At 36.2% G+C, this 16,584-nt stretch overlaps 1 protein-coding gene across 1 annotated transcript in view; it reads left to right on the top strand.

Moving 5' to 3' along the window:
• The window catches only part of LOC103073917 (disintegrin and metalloproteinase domain-containing protein 5-like), a gene marked incomplete at its 3' end in the record, with an annotated part of 66,291 nt that overhangs the window by 28,031 nt on the left and 21,676 nt on the right, over window positions 1–16,584 (top strand). The window contains exons 3-4 of the mRNA XM_007469792.1: window positions 12,326–12,509; window positions 15,561–15,656. Coding sequence (XP_007469854.1) covers window positions 12,326–12,509; window positions 15,561–15,656 — 280 coding nt within the window. The remainder of the gene's footprint in view (window positions 1–12,325; window positions 12,510–15,560; window positions 15,657–16,584) is intronic.

Genomic DNA, 16,584 nt, shown 5'->3' with positions numbered 1-16,584 from the left:
AAGTTTTATTCTCTCATATAATCATCCATCATCCCATTTCATCAGATTCTTATAAAATTTCTCTGATGTTTCTTATGGAAATATAGGCATATACTTATGTTTTACTTTTACAACAGACCGTGGCATGGGCTATACTGTATTTTGCCTTTTTATACTGCATAGTTAAATTAAATAATATATCTGACAGTTTAAATACGTGGAGCCCCTGTTGGTTTTCTGCTGTCTGGCACTCCTGTTAATTCTTATTCATGCTGTATTTTTTTTTCTTTTTGGGTATGGTTATTTGTAATTGCATTTTGGCCATTTAAAAATTATTCATGTAAATAATTTAAGAGTCTAGTTGCTCTTATCTTCCATCAGGGAAGTTTTGTTTGTTTCAACCAGATGATTGAGGGCACTAAACCAAGGTTATTTTTGACAGACTCAAGGTCGAGAGGAGCAAAAAGTGGGAGATCAAGGCCAGTCAATGTTAAGCATCATTGTGACACTTTTCACTGAGAATTAGAAGAACTACATCCTAGAACAAGGATGAGCTGGAAATAAGACAGTTCTTGCAGAGACATCATGGACCTAGACTCATTTTTCTTTGTATTTCTCCTTTAGTGTTAGTAGGGTTTCTTGGAAATATTGCCTGATGTCTTTTATTAGTGTTGGAAAATTCTCAACCATTATAATTATACTTCAGATATTATTTTTGTCCCATTATCTTTCACCTTTTCTTGTTAGGCTCTAATTAACATATATTAGTCCTTTAAAAGATGCACCATATGTCACTGTTGTTCTTTTTTTTTTTTTAATTCTTTTTTCAGTTTGTTTTGTTCTTCAGTTTGAGTATTTTCTATGATCTTTAAGTCTGTTCAGTAATACTCTATTCTGCTATTTCAGATATTCCTTTTATTCCAGTTCTACAGTTTTTAATTTGTTTTTAAATTCCAATGCTTTTGTGAAATTTTTCATTTTTAATCTACTTTGTCTTCCATTTATTTTATGTACATCTTATTTTCAAGCTTTACTGAAAAATAAAAATTATATATATTTAGGTTGTATGACATGATTTTTATCAAGATGTAAAATATGAAGATTTAATCTTTGTATACGTTTTGAAATGATTACCATAATCAACACACACATCAACTCCCATAGATACCATTTTTTCGTTTGTTTTTTGGTGAGAAACATAAGATTTACTCACCAAATTTCAAGTATACAATAAGTATTATTAATTATAAGCACATTGCTGTATATTATATCCCCAAACTTATTCATCTTATAAAGATGAAAGTTTGTACCCTTTGACCCATCCTCTGGTCACTGACAATGACCGCCCTACTCTCTGTTTCTATGAATTTGCCTTTTTTAGTTTCAACATATAAATGAGATCATACATATTTATCTTTCTGTATCTGGCTTATTTCACTAAGAATAATGTCTTCCAGGTTCATCCATGCCATCTCAAAGGACAGGATTTCCTTTTTTTTTTTTTTGTCTTTTTTCTCTTTATGCATGATTGAACATTTAGGGTGTTTCCATATATTGGCTGTTTTGAATAATGCTGCAGTGAACATGGGAGTGCAGATATCTTTTCAAGATATTGATTTCATTTCCTTTGGGAATATACCCAGATGTTGAGCATCTTTCCCTGTAGCTGTTGGCCATCTATATGTTTTGCTTTGGAAAAATGTTTATTCAGATAATCTGCCCATTTTTTAATCTGATTTTTTTTTTTTTTTGCTATTGAGTTGTATGAGTATTGTATTTTGCTTATTAACCCCTTTTCAGAGAGATGATTTGTAAATATTTTCTCCCACTTAGTAGCCTGCCTTTTCATTTTGTTGATGGTTTCCTTTGCTGTGCAGAAGAATTTTAGTGTGCTGTAGTCCCCCTTGTTTATTTTTGCTTCTGTTGACTTTGCTTTGGAGTCAGATCTAAAAATTCATCACCAAAATTGATATCAAGGGGCTTATTGCCTATGTTTTCTTCTAGGAGTTTTATGGTTTCAGGTCTTGCATTCAAGTCTCTAATACATTTTGAGATAATTATTGTGTATGGTGTGAGATAGTGGTCCAGTTTCATTCTTTTGCATGTGGCTGTCCAGTTTTTCCCACCACCATTTATTGAAGAGACTGTCTTTTTCCCATTTTATATTACTGCCTCCTTTGGCATGGATCAGTTGACCGTGTAAGTGTGGATTTATTTCTGGGTTCTATATTTTGTTCCATTGATCTATGTGTCTGCCTTTGTGCCAGTACCATATTGTTTAAAAAAAATTTTTTTAATTCAGGTATAATTGACATACATTATATTAGTTTCAGGTGTAAATGAGAGTGATTTGGTATTTGTATATATTGCAAAATAATCACCACAGAAATTCTAGTTAACGTCTATCACCATAAATAGTTATAGAATTTAATACTGTTTTGATTACTACAGCTTTGTAGTATAGTTTCAAATCAGGGAGCATGATACTTCCAGCTTTACTCTTCTTTCTCAAGATTGCTTCAGCTATTTGGGGTCCTTTGTACTTCCATTCAAATTTTAGGATTTTTGTATTATTTTTGTGAAAATTGCCATTGGAATTTTGAAAGGGAGTGCACTGAATCTGTACATGGCTATGGGTAAAATGGACATTTTAACAATATTAATTCTTCCAGTCCATGAGTATGGAATATCTTTCCATTTATTTGTGTCTTCCGCAATTTCTTTCATCACTGTCTTCTAGTTTTCAGTGTACAATTTTTTCATATCCTTGGTTAAATTTATTCCTCTGTATTTTGTTCTTTTTAATACAATTGTACATGGGAGTGCTTCCTTAATTTCTCTTACTGATAGTGCATTATTAATGTACAGAAACACAACAGACTTCTTTGTATTGATTGTGGGTCTAGAAACTCTACTGAATTCATATATTAGTTATAACAGGTTTTTGTGTGTGTGTATGTGTGTGTGTTTATGTAGTTTTAGGATTTTTCTCTGTACTATATCATGTTATCTGCCAATGGTGACAGTTTTACTTCTTTTTTCCCAGTTTGGATCTCTTTTATTTATTTTTTCTTGCCTAATTGCTCTAGCTAGGAGTTGTATAAAAGTGGTGATAGTTCAGATTCTTGTCTTATTCCTGACCTTGGAGGAATAGCTTTTCTGCTTTTTACCACTGAGTGTGATGTTAGCTGTGGGCTTGTCATATATGGCCTTTATTATGTTGATGTATGTTTCCTCCACACCTGAGAGTTTTTAAAAATCATAAATGGATGTTGAATTTTGTCTATTTTCTATTCATTATCCTTGTTTCTTGTTTCTTCTTGAAATCTTCCACACTCCTTTTTGTTTTTTCTGCCTTCTGTGGTTTTAATTGCACATTTTATATTATTCCATTTTCTCTCCTTTCTAGAACATCAATTACATTAAAAATCTTTAAGCAGTTACCCTAGAGTTTACAGTATACATTTACAACTAATTTTGTTGTAATCTAATTTGAATTGACTAGAGTAAACTAACTTAACTAAAGTAGGAGAAACTAATCTAGATTGAAAGATTTTTTTAAGGTTACCAGGGATATGTTTTCATCAGGTATGGAAACACATGCAGGCATGAAAACGACTGTCATTGAGGAAGAAATTTATCATACTCACAGTTCCCTAGAAATAAGAAATATGCCATGCCATGCGGAGGCCACATAAGGAAGCACCAGGTTTGGTCAGGAAGCATAGGAGATAGAGGGGAAATGTGGGCAAGAGCCTCTATTGTGGTTTCTTTGGGAAGAAACAGGAGAGGCAGGGTAAGCAGGTCTAGGGTTGGCTAGTTTCAGCAGTCCATGATGCATAGAGGCTGTCCTTAGTTGTCTGGTACCTAGCCCTGGTGTGATTTTGGCAGGTGGATAGTGGCCTGGTGTATGTGAGTCTGATAAAGCAGACTTTATCAGACTATCAGGTGGTAGGGTATATGGGCTCTGGATTGATTGGTTTGCATATGAAAGATGAGTTGTCTACTATCTGAAGCAATTGGATAACCCTAAGAAGGGCAGTCCTCTAGGTTGGTAAGGCCCTAGATATGAAAGCATCGGAATACAGAAAATGTGATGTTAATAAAGTTAGTCCTGTTGTGGTTTGAAATATGATCAAACCTTTGGCATAATAAGAGACTTTTAGAGAGTAGAGCATAAGTTTAGCTAAACAGCATAGAGAACATTTTATTATGAGAGTAAAAAGGAGAAACAGAAGTAGACGTATAAGGAGTTCTTGTAGACCAGCTCATAACTAAATGTCCCTTTTGTATAACATTAGCCAAGGAAATAGATCTGAAATTTCTGGAATCTCTAAGAGCATCTTTGTGCAGTTGTAAATTGTGTTAAAAATTTTATATGTGTGTGTTTTGACAATAACATCCTGGTGTATTTTTGGGTAAAAGTGGCAAGTCAGGCAGTTTATGTTGTTGGAGAGTATCAGCTGATTAGTTTGGTAAAGTTTATATAAAGATTGATGGTATTTGTATGTACCCAAAGCGAAGAGGTGGTTGTAGTCATGGTCAGCGATGCAGGGTGGGAGTAGTAGGAGAAGGCACTGGGGAGTGAGTGGTCCTCTCCTTAGGGTCCAAGGGTTCATGATACAAGGCAGGTGACTCCTAGGGAAAGCAATAATCTCCACCAGTTTTTAGAATGGCACAGATAGACATGGAGTGTAGGGATATATGGTTTGATAGAGGACAAAAAAGTATACCCTTATCATGGGCTACACAGACAGCTGCTCAGGAAACACAATAGAGTCCCTAGTATTGAAGTAAGAAAACCAGCACATTTCTTGTGTGCAATTTGTGCCTTGGGAGAGGCAGTCCATGAGCCTGCCTGGGGTGGAAGTTTTAGTGTCTGAGGAGAAGTTGTCTCCGTGCAGGATGCAGAGTCATCTCCAACAGGCAGGTCTTAAGCTGGAGTGATGTCATCTGAGGTAATAACATCTCTAGCAGTGAGTTCCTGGGCCAGGGCAATGTTGTTTGGGGTGTAGTGCTAGGATATCCTTTTTAAGCTGATACCCACTTGAATGAATGCGGGTTTTATTTCTGTGGCTCTGTGGTATTAAAATGGTGCTGAAGTACTTGTGTAATTTGAAGGCAATGTTGGGCCTGTGACTTCGATTTATAAATATCTGTTAACTCAAGGGGCTTGTGGGTGCACAGCGAGCAGAAGTGATTTTGACATCTGTGCAGAGCCTGACTGGCACAGCCCAAGTTAGGTGTGGCTGGATCTAAAAGTGTCCAACAGTCTAGGGTTTTGCCCTATTAGGTGATGAGAAGAGTTCTGTTATAAATAGGTTTTAAATTTTATGACCTGATTTTGGTGTATGTGGTTAATAGGAGGTCAGGTTGTTTGCCATTTAAAATATTTATACCTGTGTTTAGGGCTCCATAATTATGCTGGAGGCAGGCACCCTAATTTGGCCAGTCAATATGGGCCTTTTGCCTCAGTTGTTGGTTTGGTTGTTGACAGGCAAGCTGGTGACATCTTTTGGTTGTAAGGTTTGTATTATCCGAACTCAGTGGCATGTGGGCCTCAGCATTTGCCACGTCTGGCTGAAATAATGGCTTACTTGGAGGATTTGGGCCTCCAGATTGCAAATCAATAAAAACACTCCAATGGTAATGAGATGAACAGTCAACAGAATGTTGTACAGCTGCACTTGAGAGGCTTTTGTTTTTGTTTTTCATTTGTTTGTTTTTGTGGTGGTGGAAGTTTAGGCTCAAATGGGTCTCATGTCAAATTAGCAGCTGCCTGGACCAGGAGGAAATCTATGGTTAATAGACCTCAGGATGGTATGTACCTGGATCTGGTCTCCAACCCTTATGGGATGGGGCAAGATAAAATATTCACAACAGTAGGGGAGACATAATTAAAGGGACTCATATACAGTGAGTCTTTATATACATGGAGGCCAGACATAAGCCCCTTTAAATATAGGGGAGGAAAAAGGAAAAATGTTTTAAAGTTTGTGTGAAGTGTGTGTCAGACAAGGGTCCTTGAATTAAGAGACATTAATAGCTTGGCTAATATAGACACCCATTTAGGGGTCCATTTGTTGGATTTGAAAAGGAATTATTTAAGGAAACCGTTATGTCTCTCAATTGAACCAGCTATCTGGGACCTGTTGGGGACAATGAAAGTTACATTGAATGCCTTTTCCAATAGAGTGGCATTGTGTCTTCTGAGAAATGAAATGTGTTCCTTGGTTACTATTAATATTGTCTGTAACTATGAAGGGAATAAAGTGTGTCCTGGCAAGGGCTTCTATTTGGTCTTAAGAACTGCTTTTGATCAAAAGCTGGGGTGCAGGAAGGAGGGATTGCTTGAGTTCAAGCAGTCTTCCAGTAAACAAAATTACTCTCTACCCTCTGAAGGTGGACTGAAGTGTCTGATGCGTCAGCTGATTGTTGTTTTCTGCCTCTCAGTGGCTGTGGTTGAACAACAAGCAACCCAGGGCAATATGTGGAATGGAAACTTAGAAACATCTTCATGGGTCAGTTAATCTTCTCCTCTGAACTGTGCTTTACTTGCCACTCCCTCACAATGCCATCTTGCTCTTGGTCCATCAAGTACCAACGACTTTTTAAAAAATACTATTTTTAGAGCAGTTTTAGATTCACAGCACCATTGAGAAGGTGCATAGATTATCAATGTATCCCTTGCCCCTACACTTGCATAACCTTCTTTGTTATCACCATCACTCACCAGAGGGTTATACTTATTGCAATTGATAAACATACATTGACCCATTAAAAATCACCCAAAGTTCATAATTTGCCTTAGGGTTCAATCTTGGTGTTGTACTTTCTACGGATTTGGTCAAATAATGATATGTGTCCATCATTATGGTATCATACACAGTATTTTCACTGCCTTAAAAATCCTCTGTGCTCTCTGCCAATTAATTTCTCCCCTCCCCACCTGCAGCCATGGATCTTTTGTCTCCATAACTTTTTTTCCAGAATGTCATATAGTTGGAGTCATATAGTATATAGTCTCTGCAGGTTGGCTTCTCTTGCTTAGTAACATGCATTTAAATTTCCTCCGTGTCTTTTCATGACCTTGTAGCTCATTTCTTTTTAGTGCTGAATAATATTCTATTGTCTGAAACATGCCACAGTTTATCTGTTCACTTGCTGAAGGACATCATGGATGCTTGCAAGTTTTGGCAGTTTTGAATAAAGCTGCTATAAACTTCTGTGCAGATAATAGAAATGTTTCAAAGGAAAACAACAATACCTATTGAGGGTGTATTAGTTATCTATTGCTATGTAACTGATTGTACCAAACCTTAGCACATGAAAACAACACAGTTCTGTGGGTCAGGAATCTAGGAGCAGCTTAATGGGTGAAAACAAGATGTCAGCTAGGGCTTTAATTATCTCAAGGTTCAACACAGAGGGGATTTGCTTCCAAGCTCAGTCATCTGACTATTGGAAGACCTCAGAAAAAGTTTCCAAGCTCACTCACGAGGACCTCTCCACAGGCCTACTTCATGACATAGTAGCTACCTTCCCCCAGAGCGAATGAGAGAGAGAGAGAGACATAGATTCTAAGAAGTCAGTCTTTTAATAACTTATCTTGGAAATGATGACCCATCACTTCTGCTATATTCAGTTAATTAGAAGCAAGTCAGTAAGTCCAGCCTACACTCAATGGAGTGGGGATACACAGGATCATAAATACCAGGAGGCAGGGATCATTGGGACCCATTTTAGAGACTGTATACTACAAAGAGAATGTAGGATTGATTATTAAAATAAAAGATTAAAAGTATCTTGTTTAAAATAATTCAAAGAAGCGATACAGTGCGGTGTTTAAACTCTATTAGATTTGCTAAGATAGCTGGTATTGTCATTATGTAATAGTATCTTGAAATTAAATTGTAGTGTTACTCCTCCATCCGTGTTTAATAATACTTACATAACTAGTACAATTGTGTCTACGTTAAGTATCTTGGATGCATTAATGAATTTTAAAAATGAGTTTTATGTTTGGTAGTGTATATATGTCCATGCCACTCTCTCACTTTGTCACACCTTACCCTTCCCCCTCCCCATATCCACAAGTCCATTCTCTAGTAGGTCTGTGTCTTTATTCCTGTGGGAAGCAGCCACATAGCACAAGGAGATCAGCTCGGTGCTTTGTGACCACCTAGAGGGGTGGGATGGGGAGGGTGGGAGGGAGGGAGATGCAAGAGGAAAGAGATATGGGAACATATGTATATGTATAACTGATTCACTTTGTTATAAAGTAGAAACTAACACACCATTGTAAAGCAATTATACTCCAATAAAGATGTTTAAAAAAATGAGTTTTATGTATGAATTTTTGATTATAGTAAGTAACTTTTTATAACTGAATAAGATTCTTAGCTAACTATTTTTCTTTTATTTTCCTTATATTTAGTATTCAGAGGGTTTATCCTTGGAGTCATATGCTCTCAGTATTGTGCAGTTGCTTGGCCTTAACATGGGAATGAGTTATGATAATACTGAGATCTGCCATTGTTCAGGAGATGTTTGCACAATGTCACCAAAAGCTGTGTAAGATCATTTTCTTTATTAAACACACAGTATACTTAAAATTTTTTTTTGGTTAGGGGCCTTATATTTCTATAACCAAACTGAATTAATTGACAATTATAGAACACAATATCCTACACTAGGATGTGCATTCTTTTTAAGTGCGGATGGAACACACACCAAAATAGACCCAGCACTCCCCCAGGCCTCTCCATGCCTGGGGACATTCTCTTCCTGCTTCCTACCTTCCAGAGTCTGGCTTGTATTTTTCTCTGCTGGCTAGATTGAAGGTACCCTCTGGGGACAAGCCATATGAATTGTGTGATTTTAGTGATTCTATTTAAAGTTAAATGCCTTGATACTGGCATTATACAATATAAGGATGAACAGTACAATTCAAGTTAAAAATGTATCTTTTTTTAATTTAGAAAGACATCAAGTCACAAATAAGTAAAACTATGCCCCACTGAGAGAGAGAGACTACTGAAGAAAAAGGCTTTTTTAAAATTTTAGTATCATTGATAATACTTTAAAAACAATTTTGAAATCAGGTAGTACAAATCCCCAAGTTTTTCATCTTTTCCCAAATTGTTTTGGTTATTCTAGGTCCTTTGTAGTTTCATATATATTTTATTATCAAATTTCCAATTTTTATGAAAACTGTTGAGAGTTTTAAAAATTGAAGTATAGTTTATTTACAACATTATGGTAGTTCCAGGTATACAGCATAGTGATTCAGTATATTTACAGGTTATATTCCATTATAAGTTATTACAAGATAATGGCTATAATTCCCTGTGCTATATATATAGTGTATCCTTGTTGCTTATCTGTTTTATACATACTAGTTTATATCTCTTAATGCCCTACTCCTAACTTGCTCCTCCCCCCTCCCTCTCCCCTTTGGTAACCCCTTGTTTGTTTTCTATATCTGTGAGTCTACTTCTGTTTTGCATATGTGTTCTTTTGTACTATTTTTTAGTTACCACATATAAGCGATACCATATGGTATTTGTCTTTCTCTATTTGACTTATTTCACTTAGTATGACAAATACCATACAGTATTTGTCTTTCTCTGTTTGACTTACTTCACTTAGTATGATAGTCTCTAGATCCATCCTTGTTGCTGCAAATGGAAGAATTTCATTCATTTTTATGGCTGAGTAATATTCCATACTATATCTTTTTTATTCATTCATCTGTGGATGGGCATTTGGGTTGCTTCCATATCTTGGGTATTATAAATAGTCAATTTTGGGAGAGTTACCATCTTAACAATACTGAGTCTTTTAATTCTTGAATCTGGTATATGTCTTCATTTATTTAGGTCTTTAATTTTCCCCAGCAATGTATGGTATTTTACAGTTTACAGATCTTGTACTTGTTATATTTATTCTTAAACATTTTATTCTTTTTTGCTATTTTGAAAAGAACTGTTTTCTTAATTTCATTTTCAGAGTGCTCATTGCTAGTACATAGAAATATAATTTTTGTATATTGACTTTGTGTTCTGCAAACTTCCTAAACTCAACAGAAATTCCAGGAGATTTTATTTGTTGATTACCTAAGATTTTCTGTAAACAATATCTTGTTGTCCATGAATAAGAACAGTTTTATGTTTTCCTCTCCATCTATTTGTGTGTAGTTCCTTTTTCTTGCTTAATTGCACTTGAAATAAATTCAGCCCAATGTGAATCGACCTGGTGAGAGTGGGTACCCTTGCCTTGTTACCAATCTTAGCTATAGTTTTTTTTTTTAATAAATGTCTTCTCTTCTAAAACAGTGTCTTTTATTCCCTGTAAATTGTGTTGTTTTATTTTTCTTCATCATTCCAATAACTATCTGACTTATTTCATATACCTATTTCCTGATGTTCGTACTTTTTGCCCCTAGCAGGCACTTGGTCTATGTTTCACTACACACCAGTTGTCTAGAAGAGTGCTTGGTAAATGTTTCCAATAATGACCTTTTAGCTCAGTATTCTTATTATTTCATTTTGTCCTGTGATGACTGAATCTATGTTATCCCAAATATCTGTGAAGGCACAAAGTAGATAATAACTAAATTACTTCTTCTCTGTGTGAAATTGTTTCTCAAAGCAATATTCTTTCATCATCTTTTTGAGTGTTGTATTTGTATACACTATAAAAAATCAACTTTTGAGGTACGATTTGTCTACAATAAAATTCATACACTTTAAACTTTAAGTATACAAGTTTATGGCTCTTGATAAATATATACAAATTACTGAACCAGTGTCAATCAGGCTGTGCAACATTTCCATTTCCACAGAAAGTTCTTTTGTGATCCTTGGCTGTCCTTTTTACCTTCCACCCTGCCCCAGTCAACAGCTGATCTGATTTCTATCACTACAATTAGTTTTACTGGCTCTAGAACATTAGGTAAATTGGATGATATGCACTCTCTTTTGAGTGTTCACTCTGTAAGGCTGTAATTTCTCTGAATTATTTAAACATTTTTCTTTAATTAATTGAATATATTTATAATGGTTCCTTTCAAGTATTTGTGTGCCAAACCTAACACCTGGGCCATCTCAGTGTTGCTTACTATTGGCTGCTTTTTTATTGACTATGGTTTACGTTTTCATATTTCTTTGTATGATTATTAGTAGTAGTAGCATATTGGATATTGTTTGATAGTACAATAGAAAGCTTAGATTCTCATTACCTTCCTCTGAAAAGCATTGATTCTTTTTCTACCAGGCAATTCAATTATTGGGTAATCATTTTAAATCTTATGTGCTTGGTTTTATACTTCATTAACATGAGTCTATAGAAAACTCAAGGCATTTCCAAACCCCTCTAAAATGGCAGGCCTGAACTTCCAAACTTGGTTTCCTCTGGGGATGTTGTCAGGGCTTGAGTTTAGGCTCTAACTGTTAGGACTGATACAGAGTAGATTTTAGTATAGGGCAGAGGTCAGCCAACAATGATCTATAGGCTAAATTTGGCTGCCTGCCTGTTTTGTAAATTAATTTTATAGGCTTACTGTTTTACGTGTTCTTCATGGCTGCTTTTGCACTACAGTGGCAGAGTTGAGTAGCTGCAACAGAGCATATGACATATAAGCCTATAATATTTTCTGTGTGGCCCTTCACAGATAAGTTTGTCAGCTACTGGTCTAGGGCGTAGTCTTTACTCTTAAATTGTATTCTTTCTAGGGTTTTAGTTGGATGCTGATATATTAGCAGACTACTAACAACTTTCTCACTCCATCAGGACAGGTATTCCTCTTGTCCCTCCCATGGTATAAATCAAACAACAGATTCTTGTTTGAAAAATGCCTAATTACAGAGAGCAAAAGATCTAAAATATACTTTTAGAGGTAATACAGACATGTTCATATTGATATTTACAGAAAAAATACAAAAATGATATTAAATAAATAAAAAGTATATTAAATACTGAGGCCAAAAATTTTAAATTCAGTTGTTTGGCACTAAGAAGATAAATAAAGAGTAACACAGTTCCTATGTTTAAACAATTAATAAAGATTTTAGGATAGGTAAATAATTGGTCTTCTTTAAAACAGGATGAATGGCAAAAGATTTTGGAATTTTTTTTCATTACAAGAATTTTCTTGGTGAAATTTAAAAAGTGTGTTAAAAATGTTAGTATTTTTTAAATACTTTTATATTTTTAAAAGTGTGCTTATTGTTATCCATGAGAATAATGCTCTTTAAATTCTCTTCAAAACATCATACATTAGGAGAAATGTAGAGTTATACAGCAATAATTTTTGTCATACCCTTTTTTTTAAAATATATTTTAGGCTATCTGGGGGTATAAAGGATTTTAGCACTTGTAGCTTGGATGACTTTAAATATTTTGCTGCACATTCTGGCCTTGAATGTCTTCATAAAATCCTTCCCGTTGGGCCAGTTTACAAACAGAGGAAGATGTGTGGCAATGGAAAGTTGGAATCGGGTGAAGAATGTGATTGCGGCACTTTACAGGTTAGTGGAAATTTTTTCAAAAATATTTTTTATTTCCCGTATATGTGAGTACGAGGTGAAAAAGAAGACCTTGTCTTTTAGAAGAAAAATTTTGAAAAATACCTTCTTTGGGGAAGATGGAAGCCTTTAAGTTTCCTAATTTTGCCATTTTTTGAAGTGGGGAGCAAACATCCTTTAGTTAATATTTGTCTTCAAATATTGCCTTCCTAAATTCTTTAATGTATGCATCAGCTCTAATCTTATAATCAGTGACCACAAAGAGCGTATAAGGAGTTGAAGAAATATGCCTTTAACAACAAGCAGTAACAAAAAGACAAGAACATCTAAAGACTATAGACTATATAGCAAAATGCATCGTTTGCTATTATACGGGAAAAAAGTTTTGTATGGACAGGTTATGTTTCCCTTCAACACTGCAGTGGATGCTCCTGCCATTGCAGTAAGGGAAGATAAAGAAACACAAAGAAACACACAATGAAACTGCAGTAAGGCACAAAAAAGAAACACACAATGAGTGGAAAGGAAGATTAAAACTGTCTTTAATCAAATTCAACTTGGCCACGTGATTGGAGAATCCTAAACAGTCTACCCCCAAAGTCTGCTAAAACTAATTAATGAATGCATGTGAACCCAAATTCCATGGAGTTCTATGTATAAACAATGAACAAATGTAAAATGAACTAAAATGTACAATTCCATATACATTGTTTCAAAAACATGAAATAGAGATAAATTTAACAGAATACATGCAAGACCTGTACAGTGAAAACTCACATTGCTCAGAGAAATGAAAGAAGATCAAGAGGGAGACGTATCCCACTTTCATGGATTGGAAGACACAATATTGCCAAGATGTCAGCTCTACATCAACACTCCACATAATCCCAATCCCAACCCCACCATCGTTCTGTGGAAACTGACAAGCTGATACTATAATATATATGGAAATGCAAAGGACCTAGAATAGACAAAGCAATTAAAAAGAACAAAGGTGGAGCATATACACTAATTTTCTGTAAATTTCAAATTTTTCTATAAAGCAGAAATAATCAATATAATGTGGTATTGGCCAAAGCATAATTATATCCCTTAATGAAACAGTATAGAGAATCCAAATATAAAATATTTATAAGATCAGTTGATTCTCTGCCAATCAGAGATGTTAAGGCAGTTAAATGGGTGAAGAAAACCTTTCCAACAAAGGTATTGTATGAGCTAGACATCCACGTACATAAAAAGAAAACTTTGACATCTCACCATACACAAAAATTAACTTGAAATGGATCAAAGACCTAAATATAAAAGCAAAAATCCTAAAGATCTTAGAGTAAAACACAGGAGACAGTCTTTTTGACTCTATGATAGGCAGAACTTTCTTAGATAAGGCAAATAAGAATGAGGTTTTAAAGAAAAATATGTAAGTTGTACTTAATCAAATTTAGAAACTTTTAGGCTCTGTTAAGAAAAATAAAATGATAGACTCTGAAATGGGAGATTCAAAAGCCAATTCAATTCAAATACATCGAAAGACAAGAATTATGGTTTCTGGTCTGACATGTGAGAATTTTAGAAGCCACCACTTAGTCCTTACAAGTAAAAAGCTAACCAACTTGGAAAAGAAATAGCTCTTCTTGCATCCATCAGAGATGTGAGGTCACAGAGCAAACCACTGCCCCACAAATTGGAAAAACCAACAGGTGAATGCAGAGAATCACAACTTAATAGAGTAGCAACCCACAAGCTAAAACCTTTTGGGAACCAGTATCTGGGTAGGAGAACCTGAATTGGAATTGACAAATTTCTGGAGTCTCAGTGCGTAGAACTCTGATAGTTTACAACTCCAGGGGAACCCGATCATAGGAAGGTCCCCACACTTTTATGAGTTGTACCTGCAGAAACTTGAACTGTTTGTCACAGTGAATACTGGAGAGAAGTCTAATGCTTCTGGCAGAGGGGGGGGAAAAGGAACCATTTTGAAATAGCCAGAGCATTCTATTCTTAAGAAAGTCTGCCCTTACAAATGGAGTTGTATTGAAAAAGAAAAAAAAAACCCAAACTAGAATAGCCAAACATTTGATTAAGAGATACAGTAAGAAAAAAAGCTAACAAAGGAATATTTAAACTTTTGAGTACATGAATACATGAGTCAATAGATCAAATAAATAGCCTTTTTAAAGTATAATATTGCTGCCTGTGGTGAAGCTGTTCATTGAAAATACCAATTAAAAATACCAATAAGGGGCTTCCCTGGTGGCGCAGTGGTTTAGAGTCTGCCTGCCGATGCAGGGGACACAGGTTCATGCCCCGGTCTGGGAGGATCCTGCATGCCGCGGAGCGGCTGGGCCCGTGAGCCATGGCCACTGAGCCTGCGCATCAGGAGCCTGTGCTCCGCAACGGGAGAGGCCACAACAGTGAGAGGCCCGCGTACCGCAAAACAAAACAAAACAAACAAACAAACAAAAAAATACCAGTAAGAAAAAACACACCAGGAAAGTCAAACTTCTAATATTGGTAAATTACAGAGTTTAAAACAAACTTGCTACTGAAGACTGGAAAAGTTGATTGAAGGCACTGAATCTTGTAAAATACAAGTGCGTATGGGGCCAGCATCCCAGTGAAATCTGGACAGACCAGACTGGCTTCTGGGACCAATTTTCTGGGGGCAGAAGTTTGGGGGTTTGCCATTTCAGACAGAAGCTGAGAGTCTGCATGCTGGCAGTGTGTAAGTAGATTTATTATGAAAGCAAGAATATAGGAAAAATTCAGAAGGGAATGGTAGCTAACAAGAAATCTAATAACTGTTTCCTCTAAGTTTTTGGCTCCACAGTAGTATGTTAATATTGTTCAGATTATATGGAATGTAGTGAAATGACACATTTCTTTTACAACCTACTGGCTGAGATGTTGATTTCAATAAGTCTCATGTAAAGAGTGGGATTACTGAAACTGGTTTTTAAGAAATGCTCATACTTCGTAAATAAATTCTGTATTGCAGTTTTATTTGACTGTACCTAATCATGCATGACTGAGTAATAAAGCATTTGTTTCCAGAATTGTACACATCCAGACTGCTGTGATCCTAGAACATGTACAAAGAAAAAAAATAAAATATGTGGTGCGGGGGAATGCTGCACACAAGATTGCAAGGTAGGAGGCAATCTGTATTTTATATGTTAGCATTAAATTTCTTTTTCTTAAAAAAATATTTATTTATTTATTATTTTTGTCTGTGTTGGGTCTTTGTTGCTGCATGCGGGCTTTCTCTAGTTGCGGCGAGCAGGGGCTTCTCTTCATTGTGGTGTGTGGGCTTCTCATTGCAGTGGCTTCTCTTGTGTAGAATGGGCTCTAGGTGCACGGGCTTCAGTAGTTGTGGCGCCTGGGCTCAGTAGTTGCGGTGCACGGGCTTAGTTGCTCTGTGGCATGTGGGATCTCCCTGGACCAGGGCTCGGACCTGTGTCCCCTGCATTGGCAGGCAAATTCTTTTTATTTTTTTATTTATCTATTTTTGGCTGCATTGGGTCTTTGTTGCTGCGTGTAGGGTTTCTCTAGTTGTGTCGAGTGGGGGCTACTCTTTGTTGCGGTGTGTGGGCTTCTCGTTGCGGTGGGTTCTCGTTGCAGAGTACAGGCTCTAGGTGCGTGGGCTTCAGTAGTTGTGGCTTGCAGGCTCTAGAGCACAGGCTCAGTAGTTGTAGCGCGTGGGCTTAGTTGCTCCACAGCATGTGGGATCTTGCTGGACCAGGGCTCGAACCCGTGTCCCCTGCATTGGCAGGCGCATACCTAACCACTGCGCCACCAGGGAAGTCCCATCATTAAATTTCTTGAAATACTTGTTCCAAGGAGATGGAAAACATGTCACTACTCTATGCAGTCCTTCCTATCTTATTATATGCAAGCAGCATTGGAGCCCGTCACACTTCAGTCCACTCTGTAATCTGTCATTTCTAGGACTCTCCTGTACATAATGCCTGATGCTTCTCTCTCCTGATTTGACTTCCTATACCATTCCTATACCACATTACGAATCTTTCCTGTACCCACTGGGATTTCTCTGTGATCAACATACACCTTGGGCAAC

Source organism: Lipotes vexillifer, unplaced genomic scaffold, assembly GCF_000442215.2.
Source record: "Lipotes vexillifer unplaced genomic scaffold, Lipotes_vexillifer_v1.1 scaffold1383, whole genome shotgun sequence".
Taxonomy (NCBI): Eukaryota; Metazoa; Chordata; class Mammalia; order Artiodactyla; family Lipotidae; genus Lipotes; species Lipotes vexillifer.
The sequence above is the reverse complement of the archived record's forward strand: the minus strand, read 5'-3'. Positions and strand labels throughout refer to the sequence as shown.